This window comes from Pseudopodoces humilis, chromosome 25, assembly GCF_049639895.1.
Source record: "Pseudopodoces humilis isolate 2021_Gansu_Grassland_sample_001 chromosome 25, ASM4963989v1, whole genome shotgun sequence".
Lineage (NCBI taxonomy): Eukaryota > Metazoa > Chordata > Aves > Passeriformes > Paridae > Pseudopodoces > Pseudopodoces humilis.
The window spans coordinates 3418789-3445482 of record NC_142224.1 but is presented as its reverse complement, the minus strand read 5'-3'; the positions used below and the strand labels follow the sequence as shown (position 1 = coordinate 3445482).

Below are 26694 nucleotides of genomic sequence, written 5' to 3'. Positions count from 1 at the left end.
GAAAAAGTGGCATTTTTAAATTTTCCTGCTGTTAAAACCCCGTTTCAGCCAGTGCTGCTCACCGGACGGTGACGGTGAGGAAGCCCCAGGCTGGCAGAAGTACCCAGGTGAGCAGGGTCCTGAGGGGGCTGTGAGGCCAGGGGAGCCACAGAACCAGCCAGGTGGACACTCTGTGCAGCTGGAATCCTGCCCGTTGTGGAGCCTGAGAGGGACAGAAGGGTTTCAGTGAGTCCTAAACTCAGCACGGGGATGTCAGCCTGGAGAAGTGAAAGCAACCACAAAACTTTCCTGATTGATGCAAGGATGTGTCTAATGAGCCTCACTGAGCTGCACTTCATTGCTTAGAGGACTGATGGATAAACAAAAATGAGAAGAAAATAAAAATGAGCATCAGAAGATCCACAGAGATTCACCTGTCTGAGTAAGAGCCCACGGGGCATGGCTGGGGGATGCTGGTGCCAGCTGGGCAGAAGTGGCCAGGCGGGCAGGGGCCACCACTGCTCGTGTTTGTGGCTCCACTGGGGTTTGGGACGCTTGCTCCTGCATGAAGAAGATAAAGCAAAAGTGTCCTGAATTATTTGGGTTGTTTCTCATAGGGCAGTTTGCTCCCTGTGGCTGAAGAACCATTTCCATAGGTGAAAGAAGAGAGGAGCTGATTGTAGGTAAAGCCAGAAATCCGTAGTGGAATGGAATAAATAATGGCAAGGATCATAAGGGCCACAGCTCCCCACCTTTTCACTTTTTCTGCCCTCTGAATCCTAAATTCTGTACCTGCTGTGCAGAAGAATCCTGGCCAGCAGGGACCACTGGGAGAGGATAATCCCCATTCTTCACAGAACATTCCTGGAGGACCACAGAGGGGAAAGAGAATCAGCAAACTGGGAGAAAAAAACCCCAAAACAAATCAGGAGAGCTGCTGTGGTGCATGCACTGTTTGGAAGGCAAAGGAAAGACTTTGAGAAATCAAATCCCTCAGCATCAGCACAACTGGGACAGATCCCCATCCTAACTCAGCTCATACTCCGCTGGAAAACCCTGAGTGGGAACCAAAGAGCCCCCAGAAACCTGTGGGGACACCACCAGCGGGACCAGGATCCTCTTCTGACTGGATTTTTACATTTGCATTTCCTGGAGGCCAAAACACATCAGAGGATGGGGAAGAGAGAGCTGCAGAAAGATCATCACCCTCTCAGACAGCTCCCAGGAGAGCATTCCCTCACCTGCAGGGCACTGCTGGCACCTCTCAGCCTGGCTCAGGCCGTAGGAGGGGCTGTAAGTGCCAGGAGGACAAGGATAAAAAGTGGTCCCGGTTTTCTGAGGGCAGTAGAAGCCAGGAGGGCAGCGGTGCAGGAGCCCCTTTGAACAGTGAAACCCAGCAGGACAAGGAAGGCATTTGTCCTGACCTGCGAGGGAAAAATAGGAATTAAAAGGAAGCGTGGAATGAAATGGAAGGGAAATACCACATGCACAACCTCCCTCTGCCTGGTTGTGCACTGAAAGAGGCAGAAATTGAAATAAAGCTATTTTTTAAGCTCTCCCGCAGTAACTGGCCTCAAATATGGATTTCTCCGAGGAGCATTTGGTTCAGCAAACCCCACTCTACCAACCAGAGTCACCTCCACATGTCCCCATCAGGTGGCAGGCAGAACAGAGGGAAAGCTGGAAACTGCTGCCAGCCCTCGGTGCACTGGCACTGCCACAAACCTGGAAACACACGAGCTGCTGCAGGGGAAAATGTATTCCTCATGTGACACCACGGGAAAAACAACAAAACATCCCTGCTCCATCCCTTTCTCTCCCTGAAATATTGAATATTCCCAGTGGCCAGCAGCTGTCAGGGCCTTCTTGGACACAGACAAAAGCTACGAGCGGTGTTTCCATCTTCCTTCAGTCACACTGGAGTTGTAGCTCCTGACCTGTTAAGTTTCTGCAGTTCCTGACCTGCTGCATTTCTGCAGCTCCTCACCTGCTGCATTTCTGCAGTTCCTCACCTGCTGCATTTCTGCAGTTCCTCACCTGCTGCATTTCTGCAGTTCCTCACCTGCTGCATTTCTGCAGCTCCTCACCTGCTGCATTGCTGTATTCCCCGCTGGGGCAGGGGGAAGGAGCTGCTGAGCCTGCAGGGCAGAAATGTCCTCGAGGACAGAGATCTCCAGTGACACCATCCTCTGGCTTTGCAGTCTTGCTGCTCCCCGTGCAGTAATAGCCTTAAAACAGAGAACATTGCAGTTCTTCCCCCAAGTCAAAACCGATTTCTAAGAAGCTGCACGAGTTCTTTTCTCACCTCGTGCACAAAGTCCCCCGGGAGCATCTTGGCCAGACACGCTGCAGAAAAACCCAGGGGCACAGGGCAGGCACCAGGTGACATCTGGGGCTCCTCTCTGGCCATTCCAGGTGCCAGCAGGACACGGCATCTCTTTGGGGTGCCCTGTGCCAGCTGGGCAATAATGTCCTCGTGGGCAAAGATCTCCGAATGGAAGCCCCACCTGAAGGGAATCGAAATTAAATTTCAAGAAATTTATTATTAAAAATTATTAATTTTTTAAATTTTAAAATTATTTTAAAGTTATTTATTATGAAAAATTATTAAATAAATAAATTTATTATGGTTTGTGAAAGCTTTGGCAGAGCTAGAAGGCCCTGAGCAGTGTAAAATGTTCATCACTCACGGGTGAGGAGGTGCTGGAGCCTTGGCTGCAGTAATATCCAGGCTGGCAGTGCCCCTCTGGCTCAGGCAGTCCAGCCCTGCTGCAGAACATCCCTGCAGGGCAGGCTTTGCAGGAACCTGCCCTCTGCACATCCGAGTACCTTCCCTGCACAGACACAGCCACTGCATCTCCCTGCCCAGGGATGGGAGCCCTCCTGAAACAAATCCGCGTGTGGCGCTTACCGCGGGACACGGGAGAGGCAGGGAGCTGCCAGGCGGGCAGAAATGGCCTTTGGGACAATCCTGGGGGACAGCCAGGCCTGGCTCACTGCAGAAAGTCCCCTCAGGACAGTCCCTACAAAGAGACTGAGCACGGCCCTGAAAGAGAACACAGAGCCTGGCAGGGGTGGGGTATTGCTGCTTACCATGAGGATAAATAAATAAACAAATAAATAAACTTTGTGCATTCTGCCAGCTCCCAGGGAGTCCCTGCTGCAAAATAAACACTGTAATTAAAAAATAATCAAAAATAAACAACGACCTGCAGTCCAAAAGCAACAAATTTGGGGTACCTGCACCCCTAAAGCAGGCACAGCCCTGATCAAACACAAAAGTGAGGGAAATGCACAAGTTAATTCATCCCTGCCATGCCAAAGGCTCAGCAGCCCTCCCAAATTTGTGCTGTGCAAGAAAACTTAACAAAAACTGCCAAATGAGCTGTAGGCAACAGCCCTGGACTGATGGATCTGGTGTCTTCACCCAAAACCTTTTGGTTCTTCTTCTGTTGCAGGGTAAAGGCAAAGCAGGTGGTGATTACCCAAATTAGCAGGAATTCCCCAAACCCCCTTTTTTCAAGCTGACATCTTCCAAACACCTCAGGAATTTCTACTCACGCATTTTTCCAGTTTCTAAGGGCTCTGCCACCCCCCCAGGTTGGAAGCCTGAGGTACTCACGGGCTGGAAGGTGCCGAGGGGACACAGCTCGGGTTTGAAAGCTCCTGCTAAGGAATAACGTCCCTCCATCACCACGTGCTGGAGAGCATTTTTGGCCCCTCCTGTGCAGAAGTAACCTGGTTCACAAGGTCCTGAGGGGGCTTGGTTGTTTGTCCCATCACAATACAAGCTAAGTTGAAAAAAATAAAATTTTGGGTAGCAATAATTCCCTTTTTTTTTTTTTCCCACCACTAGTTAGCACAATCCCAATGCAAAAAATGTCCTGGAATTTGAGAGCCCTGGCTCCTGTTTGCTTCCAGAGCTGGAGGACGCTCACCCAGGTGGGCAATCCAAACATTCCTGGAGGTTCCTCAGCCCACTGACGTTGCTGAAGGTCCCTGCAGGGCAGGGGATGGGGAAGGCAGAGCCAGGTGGGCAGTAGGACCCAGCAGGACACACATCTCCTGTCACACCGTCCGTGGGCCACTGAAAATGGGAAAAGGATCATTTAAAAAAGGGAGAAAATCAGGTTAAAATATTTAAGGCATTAAAATGATGTAGATAATAAAGAAAAAATAATAGGGACATGCTCTTATGCAGAAAACACTGACTTAAGGAAATTCAAAGAGAATGAATAGGGATTAAATTTTACACTGATTTCACACCCAATGGACTTTTATTTTTTTAAAAGATCAATGGTGATCTTTTAGTTAAGAGGGTGTCAGTGTTGAGAGGGGAAAAATATGACATGGCCACACTCCCTTTGAGGGTCCTTGTGCACAAAATTGTGTCTGTCCAAATCACTGGCTTAAAGAAGTCACCACAGTGGGGAAAACAAAACAACACAGGGGAGCACAGTTATAAAAGGAGGAGCAAAACTCCTCAGTGGGACTTACTGGAGTCAGAGCCCTGCCCTGGCAGTAAAATCCAGCCTCACAAGGCCCACTTGGGCCAGTCTGTCCTGGGGCAGCACAGTAGGAACCCCGAGCACAGGGGCTGCACCCCGAGGGGCTGGACAGCCCCTGCCTGTCACCAAATGTCCCCTCTGGGCAGGGCTCGGGCTTGGAGCTGCCTTCAGCGCAGTAAAAACCCTACAAAACAAAGCCAGATTTATACAGTCAAGGCTTTTCTATTAAATAAATCCCCCAGAGCAGGTTCTCCCAGGAAAGCAAGGAAAACCACTCACTGCTGGGCAGGGCTTGGGCTCTGTCAGGGCAGGGGAGTCACAGAAGTGCCCGGCTGGGCTTGGCTTGCAAACCCCTTCTCCCTCCGTGCTGGAGTTATCCCAGAAGCTCCCTGGCTTGCAGGGGAAGGAGAAGGGGAATCCAGTGCCTGGAGGACACAGGTAGCCAGCTGGACAATCCCCTGTCTGGGAACAAAACACACACTCAGGCTCAGCTGTTTTCTGTCCAGAGGAATCTGTTCAGCCTCACCTGCAGTTTGAATAACCCACTGTTTCTTCACTGCAAGCAAATGGGGTGGGAAAGAAGGGAAGAAAGGGAATTTACCAGTAAAATTCTGACCATGTGGGATAGTTACCGTAAGCAAGGTGGGTTTAGGGTAAAACCTTGGCATTGAGACAAGCCCTGCAAGTTTCCCTGTAGAGTTGTGAGGAAGATGCTCTTCCACACTTGGATGAAAGCTGTAACTGGGACAGAGTTATCACCTCACTCTTCAATAAAACCACGGATTCATCCATGCAGAAGAGAATCCATCTGCATTTATTTATTTTTTTTAAATTTATTTTGAACAGCTATTAATGTTTGACGAGTTCATTCTTCCCTGAGACAAAACAGTTGCAATGAAAAATCCCAAAACTCATTAGAAGAGGAGCAGCAGAAATTCTTCACCTTTGAACTGTCTTTCTCAGCCTGCACTGACAGGCAGAAGGCAAAATAAAGACAGGAAACATGCACAAAGCACAAAGCTGGCTCCATTAACAGATGCAGCCTGGGGAAAGAATTTTGGGGTAAAAATTTGGGAGAAGCTGGGATGTACTTACAGGGTGAGGAATTCCTGAAGGCTCTGTCCCATCAGAGTAGCAGAACTTCCCTGCAGGGCAGGGTGAGCATCCAGCAGCGCTGCTCAGCCCCCTGTGCTCACCATAGGTGCCATTGGGGCAAGGCTGAGCCTGGAAATGAAATAGAAAAAGGGGTCTTGGACACCCTAAAATGAGTCCTGCAGCTCACAAAGTACAGCAGATAAAGCTGTGAAAACCACTCTGAATAACTGTGTACAGAAAGTGCTATACTGATATCATTATATTATTATATATTATTATATTATTAACCCTTTTATGTGGGGCAAATACTGCCAAGATCTGTGAACACACACAGAGTGCAGAAATCAGTAACAAACATCGTCAGGGAAGGTTTTTTCCACAGCAGTGATCCCAGTCAGAGAGAATGGGAGTCCCCAGAGCAAAGTCACTCACAGCATCTCCCTGGGGACAGAAGTGTCCCTGAGGGCAGGCGTTGGTGGTGGCATCTGGGACATCTGCCTGTCCCCGCGGGCACAGGAGCCCTGCTGGGCACACCATGGCCAGCAGCATCACCTCCAGGCTGGTGTTCTCGCCGGCACAGAAGTGCCCAACCCTGCAGGGTGAGCAGGAGGCTGAGCCCGGCTCCTGGAATGGGAAAGGGTCCAGTGTCAGTGCCCTGAACCGTCCCCTGCACCTGGGGACAGCCGTGGTGACCCCAAACCGAGGCTGTGAGCGCAGCCTCTTGTGGAAAACATCTCCTGTTGTGCTCAGGAGTGCCACGGGAACAGAACCCCTCCCAGTTCCAACCTGCCCCCAAGCCCTGACTGCAATCAGGGTGCAGCTCAGAGCCTGCAAAAAGGAAACCTGTGCTCCAGAAATCCGCCCTGTTGCACCTGTGGATTATCCACACAAACTCAGAACAGGGAATCCTGCCAGCAGGAGCAGGGGAAATACAGAAATATTCCCTCATCTTTCCTTGTTACACCTAACTCCAAGTGCAAACGAGGAATAATCAGGGTCTATTTGCTACGTATAAATCTCCATTTGTAATTTATCTCCTCTCCAGTCTCAGTGGAAGCTTCCAGTGGTGGCTCCCAGATTTTTGCAGGGATGAAAACTGGCCAGGGCAGATGATGGTCAGGGCAGGTCCTTCAACAGAAATTTGTCACCATCAGTGGCAATTATCAGTACAGCAATTAATTAGAGGTGTGGGGCAGATAAATATGAATCAAAGCTTGGCAGCTATTTGTGGAAATGGTTGTGTCATCACTGTGTCCTTCTGCTTTCCCTCCCCAGGCCACCTGAGAGTTTAATCCCAGTGCCAACCAACAGCTCCTTTTGAGCTGCCTGCTCCCTGCCAGGGCCAGATGTGCCACGAAAACCTGAGGTTTCCACCCAGAAGGCATAGGACAGGTGAGCAGGGATAGCCTCTGGGAACAGCAGCAGGATTTCACCCCTGGGAGATGCTTTTTGTGTCTGGAGCAGCCCCAAACCTGCTATAGGAACATTCCCAGCCTCTGGAATAGCAGTTTAGCTATAGCAATAGCAATAGGAATGGAATGGAATAGGAATGGAATGGAATGGAATGGAATAGAATAGAATAGAATAGAATAGAATAGAATAGAATAGAATAGAAATAGAATAGAATAGAAATAGAAATAGAAATGGAATAGAAATGGAATAGAAATAGAAATAGAAATGGAATAGAAATGGAATAGAAATAGAAATAGAAATAGAAATGGAATAGAAATAGGAACAGGAATAGGATAGCAGGTGGAATACCCCTTGTAGAACCAGTACCAGTGGCCAGTGGTGTTTAAAGCTCTGCACACAGCCACTCCAAATTCCCAAATTCCCAAATTCCCAGCCTGATCACTGCAGGAGCTGGGCTCATCGCAGTGCCTCCCTCGGGGCACTCACAGCCTCAGCCTCCCCTGGGAGCTCCCCTTGTGCCCAAATCCAGGAGGGCAGACAGGATAAAAGGATTGTTACGTACTGAGAAGTTGCCAGCCCCACAAGCTCGAGGGGTGACCGTGCCCAGCTCGGGGCAGTGGTGTCCCCCAGGACAGGGGGTGCAGTCTGCAGCCACCTCTGCTCCAGGGGCCGAGCGAAAGGATCCTCTGAGGAGAAAACACAACACACAGAGACTCCCAGACAGCATCCAGGCAAAAAAGGAAATGCACTGATGCCTTTTTGGGCTACCTAAAAACAGAGGCCAGATAAAAATGAAGGGAATAAAAAGCAGTTCTATTTATTGAAGGGCTTCAGGTACATTTAGGGCAGATAAAGCCCCCACAGGTAACAGGTTTTGAGACTTTTGTAAGTTTGGTCCATTTGCACATTGGGGGTTCATCTCCCAATTCCAGCTGCAGGGAATGAAGGAATTTCCCCCAAGTTTGCTGCCCCCAACTCCCTTTTGTTTCCATCTCTGGGCCCTGAGGCAGTGAGGTGTCCTTGATTGCCAGGCCTGGAGAGGAATTGTTGTGTCTGCCCAAAGTGGGGAAGCAGCAGCTCCCAGTGTGTGTGGAGTTTGGAGTCACACACTGAGGAACGGCAGGATTACAGATGTGAGAGAAACAGAAAAGCTGAAATCCTGAGGCATCAACAGCACACCTCTATCCCAAATTCCTGGTGCTCTGATCAGAGGAAATGTGCTGTTTCTGCAGCAAAACCCACCCAATTCTGACAAAACTTGCCTGGACCACCCGGTAACACGCGAGGTGACAGTCACCTCCAGAAAATAAGAATTAAAAGCAGAAGAGCCATGAAATGCCACAAAGAGCCATCTCCCCTTGTACCTGCACACCCCACAGCATCGCCCTGCACTTACAGTGGGCACAGCAGAGGTTTGGAGGTGCCAGGGGGGCAGAAGGCTCCGGAAGGACAGGCAGAGCAATCCTGCAGCCTGCCCCTGGCCATCCTGCTGCTGTAGGTTCCTGCAGGGCAGGGGAACTGCGTGCTCCTCCAGCTGCCTTTCAGAGAGAGAGCAGAGAAACACCCAAATCTTAATGCAGCTTCAAACACAGAAGGCAGGAAGGGTTTTTGGTTTTTTTTTTTTTTGCGGGTATTAATCTTTTACAAGTACAATTAATTTTTACAATTTAATTTTACAATTGTAATTTTACAATTACAATTTTTTTACTTGTAAATACATATTTAAAAAAAATCACTGCTCGCAGCTCTGATAACAACAAAGAATCAGCATTTAGCAGCAATCTCAGAAGCTGTGCAGGAAGATTCAAATTAGAATGGTTGCTTGTACCAGCTGCTTGATTGGGCATTTTAATTCTTTGCAAATTAAGTGTGGGGGAAAAAAATAATGGGACAAACATGCTTTGTTCAAAGAATATAAAATAGTGACTACACTATATTAAGTTTTTAAAGTATTTTAACTTAAACTTACTTATTTTTAAATATTTTAACTATTTTAATTATTTTAAGGGATGGTCTGCTGTCCACAGTGCAAAAAATAAAGCCAGTAACTGGCTGAAAAAGTCAGTGTGTGGCAGAAAAATGAGTAAAAAATCAATCAATCAATTAATTAGTTAGTTTAATAATAATAATTTTAAAAATATTAAAAATATAAATATATATAATATATTATGGAGTTGTATATTTATATATGATAAATAAAAATAATTAAAATATAATCATTAATGTAGTAATAATAAAATAATTATAAATAATATAATAATAATATATAATACATAATACATTACATATACAATATACAATATACAATATACATATACAATATATACATATATTGTATATATACATATATATTGTATACATATACAATAATATATAATACATTAAATATCTATAATGAATATAAATAAATAAATAATACATTACTATAAATCATTAAATAATAATAAATAAATTTATTATAATAATAATAATTAATAATATAATAAATATAATATAATATAATATAATTAATTATAATAATAATATGATATAATGTAATGTAATATAATGCAATGTAATGTAATATAATGTAATATAATGTAATATAATATAATATAATATAATATAATATAATTAATTATAATAATAATATGATATAATGTAATGTAATATAATGCAATGTAATGTAATATAATGTAATATAATGTAATATAATATAATATAATATAATATAATATAATACGATATAATATAATATAATATAATATAATATAATATAATATAATATAATATGATATAATATAATAAGATCTAATATAATATAATACGATATAATATAATATAATACAATACGATCTAATATAATATAATATAATACGATCTAATATAATATAATACGATATAATATAATATAATATAATATAATATAATATAATATAATATAAATAATATTAATAATAGTAATAATAGTAATAATATTACTGATATAAATAATAATGGTAATAATAATTTAAAATTAATTAAATCTCCCTGATTGCCATGAGGAGTTGCCTACCTTGAGGGCAGTAGTGGCCCGAGCTGCATCTCCCGGTGGGGACACGGGCTCCTGCCGTACAGAACCAGCCCTCAGGGCACGGGGAACACTCCTGGGCCGAGGCCAGGCTGCTCCTGTTGCTCCAGGTGCCCGGGGCACACCTGAGCTGGGCTGGGCTCCTGCTGCCAGCTGGGCAGTAGTGACCAACTGGGCACGGGCTGGGGGGCTTCTGCTGCCCCCCAGTTCCTGTGGAAACACCAAGGGCAATTTAAGAGCAGCAAAAGCGTGTTCATAGCAGCCAGTTCTCAGAGTTTTCAGCTCTTTGTGAGTGACCCTGAGTTAAACCCCCCCCTCGTTTTGTGCCTTTTCTCTGTTTTGAATGGGATAACAATAATTACTGCCTCTGCTCTACCCCATTGGTTACTAAAGCAATTTTTCACCAACTCCAGCAACTCCTGCATGGTGCCCCTGCCCAAATCTGGAGTGGAGATGAAGGTGAAGAGACCGCAAATAAGATAAAAACCTTGGAAAGCTGTAAAAACTGCCTGCCTCGAGGTCAGGGAGTTAAAACAGCAACCAGGGATGGCACAAAGAGAGAATTCAGAGCAAAATTACCTCATCCAGCAGGCACAGAGTAAAACTAACCTAAAGAGAAACTTCTTTCCCATTTCCCATCGCTGAGGTGGGCTCTGTGACAGTGGTGACCAAAGAATTCAGCAGATCCTTGTGCTAAAGCCACGTACCTGTGGCACAGACAAATCCTGCAGGGCAGGGCTCGCACTGGGACTTGTCAAAGAGGTCGAAGCGGTTGCCAACAGTTCCTGGAGGACAGGCATTGCTGGGGGCACGGGGGCTGGCCGAGCCCATGGGGCACACGTACCTGAGAACACAGCACAGCACCTGGGACAGGGTGGGCGAGCCAGGGGAAGGCAAACTCTGCCCTACAAAAATATTGGGGTCCAGCAGCTGGGGAAAAGATGATGTGGCTGGCAGAGACACGGCTGAGCACCAATAACACACAACTAAAATGAATGGGCTGGCTGTGTGAGGTGATTGAAGCCAAAAGTGGGTTATTCACAGCCAGGTCAAGCGGTTCACAGCCATGGGATGTGTGGCCTGGCTTCATTCTTGGCTGTTTTTACCTGTTTTGTGGAACTTTCCACCAGGACAGTCTGTGTCACACTGATTTACCAGAAACTGCAATGAAACCTTGCACAGGGCACGAAGCCACCAGCACCTGAGGGGTGATTTCCTGGTGCTCTTCTGAAATCTGCCAGCTATTCCACTCTCAGGGACACTTTCAGCTGCTCTTGCAGGTGGCTCTGATTCTCTGCACCCCATCCCATCAGCTGGGAACGGGGAGGAATCTCTCCCAGATTTCTAAGGGGTGAAGCTGCTGTGGGCTCCTGGGGGCTGGGTTGGCCTGGGGAGGATTGATAATTCCTCTGTTGAGGAAAAGAACAACCCTTGGAGGCAGCAGCAGCACAAAACTGCCCATCAGGAGGAGTTCAGGGAGGAAAACAGGAGGACAAAGTGATTCCCTTTGGGACCAGACCCACCAGGAGCCTGAAGGAGGTTTTTTGGGCACCACCACCCAAGGGAAAACAGCTCTGGAGGCTGCCAAAATATTCCTGGTGCACGGAGACAGCAACACCTCCGTGCTGTGTGAGCTGAGGGGAGGGCGAGCAGGAAAAAAGCAGAAAAAACTGCTCAAAGCAAGAAGTGTGGAGGTGAAATGACTGCACAGACACGAAGTGGGCAGAAAATAATCCAGGCTTACCCTGCTGAGCACTCGGTGTCGGGCTGGGCCAGGCCAGCCTGGGTGCAAGCCCTCCCTGCCGGGCAGGGTCTGCAGTCAGCGGCCTCGTCCTGCCCTGGCAGAGGGTTGTGTGTCCCTGGCTGGCAGGGCACTGGGAAACTGGCTCCAGCAGGGCAGAAATACCCAGCAGGGCACTTCAAACACAAGCCAGCTCCTAAAGAGAGACGTATTTAAGGTCAGAAAGGGATTATGACCTGCTGAGGTCAGAGCGTCCGACATATGAAGATATTTCACCTCTGTTTCCACCTCCAGCGAGGAAATTTGGTGGAAGTTCATCCACACTGGAATAAAGTTCCTGCAAAGCCAGGAGGTGGTGGTGTTGGATTAGCTGAATTTAGTCCTGGAAGCACTAAACCCGTGTGCTCTGAGCCGCTCTGATGAGAATTGAGGTGTTAAAACACAAACCCATCAGCCTGAACACAGCCTCTGATGCAAGTACAGATAATAATCACCGTGCCTGGGGCTCAGCTGGGAGAGAGCCTGGGGTTTCCAGGAAAACCAGGCTGTTTCCATGTTTGAATTCAGGGAGATGAAGGGGTTTTGCAGGCTGGAGATAAACTCAGTGCAAAGCTGCCGGAATAACAAGCAGCCTGAGCTGTGATCATCCTTAAAATCCCAGTGTTAAACAAAAGATGCTCGTCTTGCAACCTAAAACAAGATCAATAAGTAATAAAACAACGATCCCTGGCTGCTGTTAGCATGTTTAGAAAGTGCATTTCATTACAAAACCTCCCCAAGTAAAGGAAACACAAATTCAGCCCAGGAGTGACTGCTCTCCTCCTGAGCCAGGCCTTTCTAAAGCAAACAGGGCAATTCAGGGGAAGGGAAAAAGCTGCCTGAGGATGGAGAACTGCCAGGTTGGTTCTGCTCCAAACCCGAGTTTGTCAAGGCTCAGTCATGCCCCGGGGTGTGGGTGCCTCTGCAGGCTGCAGTAGAGCCTTACAGCCCCCCAAAAATATCAGGATTCATTAGAATCCAGGCTTCTCCCTCCACAGACTGAAGGCACAGGGCCAGGCTGGGATTCCTCAGGATGCAGAGAGAGTTTTGGGGCTGTCTCCTCCTCTGCCTTCCGCCCTCTTGCTCACTGTCACCCCTCAGAGAAATCTCATTGTTTGCTCCTTACATTTACACACACAGCCCAGGGGAGCACAAGGTGGGAAAGGATGAAATCTGAATTTCTCCAGACTATAAAATTCCCCAGCACTGAGCACAGCTGAGCCAACACGTCTGAGGAGGCTGCAAACTCATGGAGCTGTGGGACCCACTCAAAACTCAGCATTGAGCTGACAAAAACTTCTTGATGTGGATCTGCACCCCCAGCAAATCCAGCAGGATGGTGATTTTACAGAACCATGTGTGTATAGGGGTGGAAAATTCCCAATTCTTGCCTTCCTTTCTGGAGATGATAGAGTTGAGAGCAGATTGAGCAGTGTGGCTGCCTGGACACTCCATATGAGATCAGTGAGGGAGCAGATGGACAGCAGAGAATCCCAGCATGGTTTGGGCTGGAAAGGACCTAAAGCTCATCCCATCCCACCCCTGCCATGGGCAGGGGAATTTCCACCATCCCAGGCTGCTCCAGCCTGGCCTTGGACACTCCCAGGGCAGCCACAGCTCCTCTGGCCAACCAAAGCATCTTCCCACTGACCTAAGCTTTGATCTGCTCTGCAGGACCAGGCTGGACCTGCTGCTGTGCAATAAATGTGACATGAAACTTGTTTTTCACTGGAAAACAACTTTGTCACACTTGACACACAGCAGTGCAGGGGGTGAGCACAGCAAGACCATCAGGGCAGTGTATTTGGAATATCCTGTGGCTTCTCAGAGTTCATCCCTGTATCCTGTGGCATCAGGAATTATCCTGCCTTTGCCAAGTGTTCCTTAGGAGAGATGACAACACCATCAAATAAAGCAGCATGGGCACAGCACAGCAGCTTACATTATTAAACCCAAAGAGTTTTTAAACCCTAATTTACTGTGCAGCTCCTACAATGATTTTGTTTTCAGATGCCACTGGCCCTGTCTGTTGAATTTGGCTGTCTTGATGAGATGTGAGGTTTGCTCCTCGCTGCAGCACGGAAATGCTCTCCTGGTTTTAATTCCAGGAGTGGGTGGAAGGCAGCAATTCCCTGGACTTGCCTTTTGAGGAAAGAAAAATCATTCAACAGTCAAGACACTTTAGCAGCTGGGTCATTTGCTGGAAAAGAAATGATCAGATAGACAAAGACATGGCTTGATTTGAGGGAGATAATTATTTTCTTAGCACACCAGGGAGTGAGCCCAAGAGATGCAAAGGGAGACCGAGCACCTGAACTCCAGGTTTGTGCTCCTGGCTGGGGTTTGTGACCTTGGATAAAACATTCTGAGCTTGGGCCAAGGTTTACTTTGGTGGATTGAGCTCATTCCCTGAATCTCCCTCTATTTTCCTATTTGTACAGCATTGCTAAGGACTGAGAGGGATTTTTATACCTTTGTGAAATGCTCTGAAATGCTCAAACCCAGGCAGAGAGAGCCTCAGCCACGTGTGATTATAGAGCCAAAGCTCCCTTTCCATGCCTAAGCAAAGATTTGACGGCAGAAAAAACTAACAAACCTCTATTATTCTGCCTTTTAAACTTAATTTCACCATAACTAAACTAAAATCTCATCGCTTTCCCCACATTTCCCAGTCATTAGGGTGACTCAGTGCTGTCTGTATAAAACAAAGTTCTACTGGCTTAGGAAACCAAACCAAAACAAAAATATTTAGCAGGAAGCATCACAGCTGGAAATCTGGGGAAGCCTTGTGCTGCTGCCTTGCAGCCCTTGGAACATTACAAACATTACAAACTCCTTCATCTGCTTGGCATTTTTAAATTTAAGGGCAGGGCCTCAGCAGCTTCTGAAGGCAGAAATTCAAGTGCTTTTTTGGCTGTTGCAATATAGAATATTGTAAAAATTATATATAAAATAAATATTATTTTAAAAATATATAAAATTATATAAAAAATAAAATTTTGTGTAAAAATGTATATAAAATATTCCCTGATCTGTAACCTCATTTCCCCTGGATACCAGAATGGGATGAGGACTGTAGTGAGTGATTCAAACACAAATTAAAACACCTTTCCCAATGCACAGGGGGATGCTCAGCTTTCATTGTGTTCCTCCTCTGTTCCTCCTCAGGAGGGAGCTTGGAAAGGAGTCTGAGTGAGGAGGCTGTGCTGGGAAAGTTCACTAAGAGTGTTAAAAAAGCGCCTCCCGTGCAAAGCTGCTGTCAAAAAAAGCAGAAAGTTTCTGAGTTTTTTGTCACAACTGACCTGCTGGGTGACCTCAGCAGGCCCAAAATTAAAATTTTAGGACACAGACCTGGCAAGCACGAGGAGCTGCTGCTGGCTCTGGGAACTCCTTCCTTGGGCTTGAAGCTCCCAGCTGGGCATGGAGGGACCTCGAGGCCATCAGGACAGAAGTGACCTGGAGAGAATTTAAAAAAAAAACCCAACATTTTGGGCAGCTCAGTCTCTACCTGCCTAAAAATTGCTTCCTTTTGTAGAGACTGAGGAAAAGCAAACATTTAACAAAATGATGTTTCTAAATTCAAAACATACAGTGGAATTTCTGGCTAAATTAGTTTTATTAGCATGGTTTGAGTTAATTGTTCTCACTTTCTACTCCAATTTTTCTGCTGTCTCCAAGATCATGGAGATTAAAGATCAGCTGAGGTGTTCCCAATATTTTCCCAAGCACCACATTCCTCTCCCCGGTTCAATACATGTTCTTTCATTTAAAATCCTGCTGCCAGTTGTACACTGTGACAAAAAGCTGACATCCACCCAGAATTCATTGCTCTCCCCAATTAAGGTTTTGCAGATCATCAAATGGTTTCCTAAACTCTGGATGGAAATTTGAAGAGCAGAAAGAAAAAGAAAGCAGGATTAAGTGAGGCAGTGCTATGCTGAAATCCATCGCTGTGCACTCCTCTCACTCATGTAACACTAAATACACAGATTATGTGTCATTAAAATCAGTCAAAGCACGGAAAAGAACATGGGAATCTCAGGCTGGTGATGGAATCCCAACTCCTCATCACCTCAGGGCTTTGGGATTGGTCTGGGCAGGCTTGGATTTAAACACAGAATTCCAGCATGGGATAGTCTGTGTTTGTACTGAGCCCCAGGCATTGGAAGTAACAGAAATCCCGTTTCTATTCCTTCCCCTGTGTTTTATAACTGAACTCCTGAGATCCTGATCTCTAGCTTTTCCATTCTCCCTTTTTCTGGACAGCAGGTGAGGTACCCAGATCACGGGAATTCATTATTTAATAGGAGGGGTTCTAATTACAGACATCAGAGTTGAGTTTCTGAGCTTGGTTACTCTGATGGAATCATCTCCTGTGTCAAGCCAGGGCTTGGAGGAGAGGGAAAGGCAGGGAAGGGCCTCAGATTGCCAGCTGCTGATCCTTTTTCAAGCTACACCCCACTCTCCATCAGGCCTTTCCCTGAGGGTTCAGGTGGGCTGGGAAATGGGGATGAAAGGAGGGTGTGTGGAGGGAATGGCTGGGGATATTGCTGCTCCCTTTAGCCCCAAACATCCCTTGCCAGGGCTGTATTGAAGGATAGGAAGGATTTACGTGGAGGGCTTGGAGGGATAATTCACAGGAAACAGCACAGAGAATAAGCTCATCTTTGACTAGCAAATCCTCCCTGGGTTTATGCTCATTGCCTGGGACACACCAGGAGTTTAATTCTGCAGAAAACTCTTTTTATAGGGAACCTTTGGCCCATTCAGTACTGGAAGGTTTCTCCCACCCTCTCACTGAAGAGGCCAAATTTCAAAGGGCAATGGTTTTGCAACAAAACCTGCTCAGTGTACTCCTCTGCTGCCTCACTCTGCATCTCAGTCACACCCTGAACAGCACACAACAATTTCCTAAACACGGGCTTGTTTGGTTTATTTGAGAGTGTCAAGCAGAAGGGGAAATTAGGTAAGAAAATCAGTGTTCCCCTCTTTGGTTCCTAATGCCTACAGCTCTCTCAATAAATGGTACTTGTGATAGCCAGTGAATCAAGGCCTGGAGTGGAGGGAGCTCTGACTGTACATAAATCAATTTTACAGATCATCAGTTAAGAATCAGAGTGAGAGCTCTGCTTTCTGTGTGAGGAGAGAACCCAAAAGCTTCCCTCATTGCTCAGCAGCATTTGCACACTCTGGTTTCCATCCTGGGGCTGCATCAGCTGCACCTCTCCCATAAATTCCCAAAACCAGCTGTCATCCTCAGCGTTCCCCCACTTTCATTTCTGCCCTTCATGAGCTCTTTGCAGCAGCAAAATTAATTTTAACTTCCAGTTTTACCGTAACACAAGGAGCCTCTCTCTGTTCCAATAAGAGTTACCAGAGCAAAATGCCACTCCAGTCTCCCTAAATTCAGTGTTTTAATGAGCCCAGAAGAGCCCTGTGAGATGTATTTACCTGCAGGGCAGGGCTGGCAGGGCCCGGTGGCCTCAGCTGAGAGGGGAGCAGGAGTGCAGGTGACACACAGGGTGCGAGTGGGGTCGGGCTGCTGACCTGCTGAGCAGAGCTGAGGGGAAAAACACAAATTCACAGCAGAAAAAGTTCAAATTTGAGCCCAAAAGCAGTATCCCAGGGAGGCCTGAGTCAGGAAAAACCCCATTACTGCGTTCTTTCTTCTCTGCCCTGCTTCAACTCTATTGTCAGATGACAATTTCTAGATGCAAAAATGGTACCTCAGCCTCTAAGTTCAAGTGCTCATCTGAGGGTTTTCATGGTGGCAGGTAAGCTGAGCCCTAACATTGCCAGAATTTAGATGAAAAGTATTTATTTCTTTTAACAGTGGGGTATTTGTGTCAGGAAAAGTCTCCCCAGGGAATGGGCACGGCCCCGAGGCTGCCAGAGCTCCAGGAGAGTTGGGATGAAGTTCCCAGGGATGCTCAGGGTGGGATTTGGGGTGTCTGGGCAGGGCCAGGGGTAGAATTGATGATCTCTGTGGGTCCCAGAACTCCAGGAGGGGTTGGACACTGCTCCAGGGATGCTCAGGGTGGGATTTGGGGTGTTTGTGAGGGCCTGGGGTTGAATTTATGATCCCTGTGGGTCCCAGAACTCCAGGAGGGGTTGGACACTGCTCCAGGGATGCTCAGGGTGGGATCTGGGGTGTTTGTGAGGGCCTGGAGCTGGATTTGATGATCCTGATGGGTCTATTCCAGCTCAGGATACTCTGTGACTCTCTGAATCTTAGACCTTCACCACGAAGTGCTCCGAATGCTTTTCTTTGATGAATCAACATGCACATCCTGCTGCTGAACCAGGGAATTCTCTTTCCCGTGTGTGTCCAGAGGATCACAAAGGTGGGCAGCTTTGTCCTGTACCTGTGTGCTGTGCCCATCGGGGCAGGCGTGGCCCTGGGGACAGTCCCTGCAGCCCAGCTGGCCCTCTGGCGAGTGCTGGCCAGGGCCACAGCTCCTCTGGGTGCCCGTGCCCGGCTCACAGGAATATCCCTGGGGACACGGCCGGCAGCCAGCCCCGCTCTCCAGGCTCAGGTAGCCGTGGGGACAAACCTGCAGGCACAGAAACACGGCTTTGCTGCACAAATAATGCAAAACTCCAAGGATGCCCGGCCGTGGACAGGATTTCTGAGCCTGGGAGAAATCTGGGCTCATCTGTCCCCAGGGAGCAGTTCCTGGGAACAGTTTCTGTCCGGAATTGTGTTATTGTAAAGAGATAATATTTCTCAAAACAACACTGAGCAGATGTCCTTGATGTGTTTTCTCTGGTCCCACCAAAGGGGGTGTTGTTATTTCTACCAATCAGGGTAACCTGGTTGGAAAATAAGGTTAGGAAGCCTCACAATAAAGGGCAATTCTCTGTTGGAGACTGAAACACAGAGTGTGTGCCCTTGTCTCTGATACCTGGCTCTGAGATCCAGAAGAACACTGAATTTCATGTAATAATGAAATTTGTGAGCATGTTTTCATGGTGATACATGAAAACAACTGTTAAGATAGAAAAAAGCTAAAGGTGTATGTAGATTGGAGAGTTTTCTTAAGCCACTGGGTGAAAAAGTTAAAGTTTAGAGTTTAAAATAGTTTAGAAAGCAAAAGACAAGATGAAGGATTTAAAATTTTTATTATGTTTATTATTATTTAAATTTTTTAAAGTGTTTATTTTCCTTCTTTCTTCTTCATGTTCTTCTAGAGGTTTTTGGGTAATAATGAGTGATTGGAGAGAAAATGTCACAGTGCAGCACACAGGTGATGGGTCATTGGGTCATTGAGAAAAATAATATACATGTCTTTTGTTAATTGGATAAGAATGAGTATAAAGATAAAAAAACTGAGTAGTTCAGGGCCATTTTGTGCCTTCAAAGCCAAAGTGAGCCACAAGGCCATTCTGTACCATCAGAAAGAGATTAACAAGATTGAGGTGAATTAAACTTGTGCAGAAAGTCTGGAGAGACCTGCCAAGTTTTGTGATAACATCCTAATAAACACGAGAAACAAGATCCCAACAGGCTTTGGAGTTTGTGTCCTGACATGGAGGGCTGTGATAAAGGGAACATCCCCAAGGAGCTCAGCTCAGAGAAGCTGAGAAATCCAGGAGTGAAAAGAAGCGCAGAAGAATCACAGCAGCAGAATCAAGAGAAATAAGAAACAAAAGGATTTTAAAAAGTTGTTTTCAGCCACTTGGAAAACGAGTTGTGTGTGCTGATCTGACTCAGACTCTCTCCTAAACACTTTGTGTCCTCTAGTGACACCCAGCCCTGGTGGCAGGAAGGATCTTGGGTCATTTTTAGCCTCTCAGAGCTCCCCACAGGTGTTTTTTTTTCCGTCTGCACGGAGGCAGAGCTCCTTGCTGGACACCTGGAGGCACAGCCTGCTTTATCCAAGCCCTAAAGTGCAGGGATTTCCTGAAAAACCTCACAGCAGACCGCAAAAATCTGAGGAGAAACCTGAGATCAGACGGTTCAAAACACACGGGAGTAAAGGCAAGAAGAACTTGACTTTCTTGGTGTGTCCAGCTCACCTGGCAGGCCGAGAGGTTTCCCTGAGCAGTCAGTGCGTTGGCAGTTCCCAGTGGGCATTTCCTGGGAGCTGCTTGGCCTCCAGGGCAGCTGGATGGAAAATAATGAGGTTAGAAAATTCAATTCTTTGATGCCTTTTGAATTCCATCCCCAGGCAGCCAGCGTGGGGGGATGTGGAAATGCGGGAACATCCCCCTTCACCCACTGGTTAAAATAAAAGTGGTTTTGGCCACAAAAATGTGGGTTTTAACCCAAATATAGTGGTTTTCCTGCTCAGCTGATTATTCACATATAAAAAATGACATTATGTGGGGGTGTTTTTTGTGCCTCACCTCCATCCCTGCATTCTAACCCTCAGAATATTCAGAATGTCAGATGCCCTGAGTGTTTGACTCTCTGTTTTTTCAGGGGACTTACTAGAACCCTGCTGGGCACTCCAGGCAGTTGCCAGCTGTGTAATAATGTCCCTGTCTGCAGTCTATGAGGCAGTGCCGCTGGCACTCCAGGCTGCAGCCAGCTGAGAGGGAAGACACCCCTGAAAGAGAAAAAAAATCAAACAAATTGAAGGTACAATTAACAAATATTCAAGACTCCAAGCTAAACAGCTGTTTATTATTATTATTATTATTATTATTATTATTATTATTATTATTATTATTATTATTATTATTATTATCACTATCATTATCATTATTATTGTCATCATTATTTTTATTATAATTATCATTATTATTATTGTTATTATTATTACATTTATTATTACTTCTTATTTTATTATTATTTTTGTTATATTATATTATATTATATTATATTATATTATATTATACTATATTATATTATATATATTCAAGACTCCAAGCTAAACAGCTGTTTATTATTATTATTATTATTATTATTATTATTATTATCACTATCATTATCATTATCATTATCATTATTATTGTCATCATTATTTTTATTATAATTATCATTATTATTATTGTTATTATTATTACATTTATTATTACTTCTTATTTTATTATTATTTTTGTTATATTATATTATATTATATTATATTATATTATATTATATTATATTATATTATACTATATTATATTATATATATTCAAGACTCCAAGCTAAACAGCTGTTTATTATTATTATTATTATTATTATTATTATTATCACTATCATTATCATTATCATTATCATTATCATTATTATTGTCATCATTATTTTTATTATAATTATCATTATTATTATTGTTATTATTATTACATTTATTATTACTTCTTATTTTATTATTATTTTTGTTATATTATATTATATTATATTATATTATATTATATTATATTATATTATACTATATTATATTATATTATATTATATTATATTATATTATATTATATTATATTATACTATATTATATTATATTATATTATATTATATTATATTATATTATATTATATTATATTATATTATATTATATTATATTATACTATATTATATTATATTATATTATATTATATTATATTATATTATTATAATATATAAATATATTTTTATTATTTATTATTACATTTGTCATTATAATTTTAATTATTTATTATTTTTGTTATTTCATTATATATATTTTTTATTAAATAGTATTTTATTATATTACATTATTATAGTATATATTAATATATATTATTATTGTTATTGCTATTATTATTATTATTATTATTATTATTATTATTATTATTATTATTATTGCTACATTTATTATTACACCAAGATGCAATATCAGTGCCTGTTGCCACACTCAGCCTGAGGTGCTGACAGCTAAAATTAAGAAAAATTTTCAATCTGCTCCCTTAAGATTTCTAAGTAAATTCTCCAAGCACAAAATCCTGGAGGAAACCCCAATTTCAGATTCTTTATCAGACTAAACCATTCACCTCTGGAAAAGGCAGCAGGGAGCCTTTTCCAAGCTTTTCTCAGCTTTAGGAAAGGTCTTGTTTCATTTGCTCAGTTTTCAGGAGAGTGCAAACAGCGAGGATGGAAAGAGCCGAGGGATAAAGGAGGTGCTATGTGTTTGTAATTTCAGAATTTCAGCATTTCAAACAAATACTGGTTTTTCTTCTTTATTTCAGCTGTTCAGACCACACAGAAAATGCAAATTTACCCATCTCTCTTCAAGAAATCTCCTGGCATCACATTCTATGAGAGGGAGGTGATAAATTCTTCAGAAAGAGGAAGACCCCTGAAAGCTGAACTTAAAAAATTTGGACAAACACCTGATTATCTCCCTTTTGGCATTTCTTACTACCAGATTTAGATTCTGTCATGTCTCTGTCCCGCTGAATTACTTTGGTTTTTAAAAGTGAGTTTCACCATGAGGATTTCAGAGGAAGTTCCTCAAGAGGAGCCAAACCCGAGTGTGAAAAGTGGGGAGGAAAGGTCCAGGAATTTTCCCCCTTGGTTCCATGCTCAAATAAACACCTTGGGATTGTTGTTATCACAGCACACTGATGTTTTCCTGGTTTTTTTCTCTATTTAGGAAATTAAAGCTTCTTGGTGAATGCATCCCCCACCTGCTGTTTTCTCTCCTGAAAGAATTCCTAAAAAGATTGTGCAGCCACACTTTATGACCAAAATGAGTTAAAACTGCCATCCTTAATGCTGACAGAAGGAAACAGCATCAGCAACAATTAAAAATGAAAACAAAACAAACAAAACAAACAAAAACCCAAAACAAAAAACCCCAAACAAACAGAAAACCCCAAGAACAAAACCAAACCAACAAAAACCCAAACAAACAAAAAACCACACACACACAAAAATAAAAAACCAAACAAAAAAACCTGACCAAAAATCCAGCAGAACAAATCAAAAATGAAGTTTGTTTGTACAAAAGTCACCTGCTCACCTCTGAGGAAGGTCCAGAACAAAACCATCCAACTCAAAGCTTGAGCCATGGGAGCTTGTGAGCAGCCCCTAAAAAGAAGAGAAGCCCAGAGCTTCTGATTAAAATGTTTCTTGAGCGCCTGGTGCTGCCTTTGTTGAGGCTCAGGGTAACCCAACCCCTTCCAGGTAATCACTTCCAAGCCAGCCCAAGTGAAATGGAAACCGAGCTGCAGAAAGAGGAGATGGATAAAGAGCTCATCCCAGGGGAGCTCCCTGCAGCCCTGCTGAGGCCAAAATGTCAGGAAACTCCTTTAAACGGGAGATAATGAGCACCCTTGGAGCATCCACAAGGAAAACTGGAAGTGCACTGGTCACCCTCTCACAGATCTGCCTGGCTACCCAAAATCACCCCGAGGAAAGTGCCCTGCAGGGTCACCAATGTCTTCTTTTCCTTCAACACCATTCCAGGTGCAGCATTCCAGGTGCAGCATTCCCTGTTTGCCAGCTGTTTGAGGTTTTTGCTGGAAGCTGAAGGCCTGGATGAACTCTTATTTTAAAGCAGGATTCTCCTTTGGAATGTTCACTATCCACTCATTTTCCCCTTCCCAAGGTAACCCTTCGATGATGCTGGGGACTGGGGAGGAAGAAGCTCTTCCAAGTTTTGTGGAATCCCAGAATGGTTTGGGTTGGAAGGGAAATTAAAGATCAGTTCTGCTCCCTTCCATGGGCAGGGACTCCTCCCACTGTCCCAGGCTGCTCCAAGCCCCATCCTGGGCACTGCCAGGGGTCCAGGGGTAGCCACAGCTTCCCTGGGAATTCCATCCCAGCCCCTCACCACACTCACAGAGAGGAATTTCTTCCCAATATCCCATCTAAACCTTCTCCCTTCCAGTCTGAAGCCATTCCCCCTGGTCTGGTGACTTCTGGAAGGGAGCTGAGGACACCTTCAGTGGCAGCAAAAAGCTGGGAAGGGCAGCCCTGCCACACACACAAGGAATTTCACTCAAGTGCTGCCTGACTTCACTTCCTGAGCAAAGACCTTCAGAATTGGGACCAAAATGAGAATTGTTCATTATCCTTGAATTGTCCAAGTCCCTTCCTGCAGGAGATGGAGAACATTTCCAGGCAGGAGGGAGGAGAAGCTCTGACCATCACATCACGTCCACAGAGAGGCCTCACACCTCTCTTCCCACCCAGCAAAGCAGCACCTGGTGCACTTTTAAAAACCTTCAATTAAACTCCTCCAGCAGAACTCAGATGTGTCTTTTCTTCCTATTGTACAACTACTCCTGAAAATCTCTGCAATTATCTTATATTACAGGCAAGAATTGCCAATTAAAACCTAATCAACACAGTGTAAAGGCAGGCACCAGGCCAAGTGCTTCTGATTTTCTTCTCATTTTCGACCTGCTCGTCCCTTGTACTTGAGAAAGTTCAGAAAAGATGGAAGATGCAATAGGAGGCAGAAGAGATGAGAGGAAGGGTTTGATTCACTTTGTCTGGTTTCCAGTTCTCCAATTAACTATGGAATACTCAGATTTATGCAGAGGTAGCTCGGGGGTCAGATCCCCTCCCATTGCACTGCAGAATTCTCAGATCTATGCAGAGATAATTCACAGGTCCAATTCCCTCCTGTGGCACCAACTGGAGCGTGGGGAAGGGTCAGCTGTTCAATTGTGGTCTCATTTGAGGGGTGAAATGCTGACTTGTCCTTCCTCTGATCAGCCACCAGAGCTCTGAGGGGCCCTGACTTGTCACACAGGGATAGCACCCCTGAGAATTCCCAATTCCCAGCACAAAACCTCTCAGAGCAGGTCCTGATCCGCTTCATCCACACCCATCTTGAACCTTCCCACTCCCACTGCAGCCAGCAGCAAGGAAAATCTGCCCTGATTGCTTCTCCTCAAGCACAGAATCCAAACCCTGTGAGGCAGCAGCGGCCTGGGACTCACTCCAGGATTTTGGGATTTGCTTCCACACAGCAGCAGCAGCAACATCATCCATCCCACACATCCCCAAACCCCTCCACACTGAGATCTGCTCCTGGTTATAAAGAAAAGCTGCTCTGATTTCATCCTCTTCTGTCAGCAAACAAATGGACACGGATTGAATTATAAATCAACCCACAGGGATGGGAGTGTGGCTCCAGCAAGGAAAATAAATAGGAATGTCTTCTTCTCCATGCAGGTGTTGGAGGATGCCCAAAAATCAGCATATTCATCCCTCTGGGATACAAATGGCTCAGCTTCCAGTACTGACACGCTCATCTCTCCTCCTGGTATTGCTCCTGCCACCCTGGCTGTGTCTGGAAATCTCTGACTTATCCTGAACTCTCTGGCCAATCCTAAAGGAACCAGTCAGATCTGAAATATTTGGAGTTATTTCACCATTTTTCTCGATTTGACCCCCAAAAGTTCATTCTGTTCAGCTCAGTGGCACCTCCCAGGTGTGGAAACAGCAGCACTACAAGGGCAGGAATTCCTCAGAGCAAGAATTTTGTGTGTGAACACACTGGAGGGGACAGGAATGACCTGGAACCTCGCAGGGAGCTCCAATCACTCATCCTGAAATTGGTTTCTATTTCCACACAGGCAATTTTCCTCAGCCATCAAACCTGATAAAATATCCCTTTCCTAAATGAAAAATATGCAAATGCCCCAAATTGCACATCTCATTTCACCCACAGCGGGTGCAGAGGTGAAAAGGGGAAGTGGGGAAAGGACAGAGACAGCTCAAAGCTGGGGGAAAAGCAGGAGCTGGAAATCACATTGGGAATTATTCTGTGACTTATTTGTACAGATAGAAATCTCAGTGGCACCAACAGCTCACAGAGGTTTAAAATAAAAGGAAAAAAAGCGGTGATTTTGGATCCAAATTTCTTGCAGAGCAGCAGAAAAGACATTTAAACTTCAAGCCACGCCTTGGTTTGATAAAAAGTCAGGGATGGCAGTGATGGGTGAGGCCTCCTCTCCTGTGCTTCCCTCTCCTTTTTCCTCCTTCTTTCCTTCTTTTTATTAAATTTTTATTATTTATTATTTATTATTTATATTTATATTTATATTTATTATTTATTTAGTATTTTATTATTTATTTTTATTACATTCTTTTTATTACATTTAATTTTTATTTATTATTTTTATTATTGATTCTGTGGATTAATACATTAAAATTCCCCTTTTAAAGCTGCAAAGTCAGGGCTACACCTTTCCTGCAGTCATTTATGTAAATACACACACCCCCCTCCCAAAAAAATAACTCTGCAAGGTAGTGACACCTATAAAACACATTGAGAATTCACTGTGGGATTTTGGGCAGCTCCAGTGCTTCTCATCTGTTCATCCCAATGAGCTGGAGAGAAAAAAAATGAGGAAATATCACAAAATATGTCCACTTAGCAATGCAAAACCCTCCAGGTTTACTGAGACGTGCTGCAGTGATACAGAGGCCACTTTCCTGTTGGGCAGTCCTAGAGCAAGTTGGGGAAAGAGGGTAAAAATAGCGGATTTAACACGGGGGAAAAAACAAAAATCCAGGGGTATTTTGGATGTTTTGGGTTGGAAAAGACCTGAGACATCATTTGGTTTCAAAGCCTTGACCTGAGGGTGGCATGAGCAGGATGCCAACACACTCCCAAGATGAAACTGGAAGTTTTTCCACTTCTGGAATAAACTGCAGCAGTGTAAAATCATAGCAGAGCTTTATTATCCATGTTAAACTCCATCCTTACTAAGCTTGCACGGTTAAATACTGAATTTACAGAGGCAATAAACAATGTAGAGGAAAAATTAAATGGTCTAACACAGAAAATCAGAGCTTGAGGAAATTTTAGATGAAGATGAAGCAGAGCTTTCCCAGACATCTCCAGCAGCATGGAAAGCTGATGGAAATGGGGAGTGAAAGGCAGCAGGAGGGGAAGAAAAAAACAAGGGGGGAATTGTAGATCCAGAGAATCCAACAGCAAAACATCCCTGGATTTCCACAGGGC

At 44.4% G+C, this 26694-nt stretch overlaps 1 protein-coding gene across 1 annotated transcript in view; it reads right to left on the bottom strand.

Moving 5' to 3' along the window:
* LOC148182589 (uncharacterized) overlaps nt 1–10875 on the bottom strand; it is a 46206-nt gene extending 35331 nt beyond the window's left edge. The window contains exons 1-13 of the mRNA XM_088066720.1: nt 10752–10875; nt 10170–10254; nt 10030–10080; nt 7558–7681; nt 6015–6206; nt 3918–4066; nt 2891–3025; nt 2285–2325; nt 2067–2207; nt 1221–1403; nt 772–843; nt 414–540; nt 63–202 (exon numbers count right to left, since the gene is read on the bottom strand). Coding sequence (XP_087922846.1) covers nt 63–202; nt 414–540; nt 772–843; nt 1221–1403; nt 2067–2207; nt 2285–2325; nt 2891–3025; nt 3918–4066; nt 6015–6206; nt 7558–7681; nt 10030–10080; nt 10170–10254; nt 10752–10875 — 1564 coding nt within the window. The remainder of the gene's footprint in view (nt 1–62; nt 203–413; nt 541–771; nt 844–1220; nt 1404–2066; nt 2208–2284; nt 2326–2890; nt 3026–3917; nt 4067–6014; nt 6207–7557; nt 7682–10029; nt 10081–10169; nt 10255–10751) is intronic.
* Nucleotides 10876–26694: the final 15819 nt, after the last annotated feature.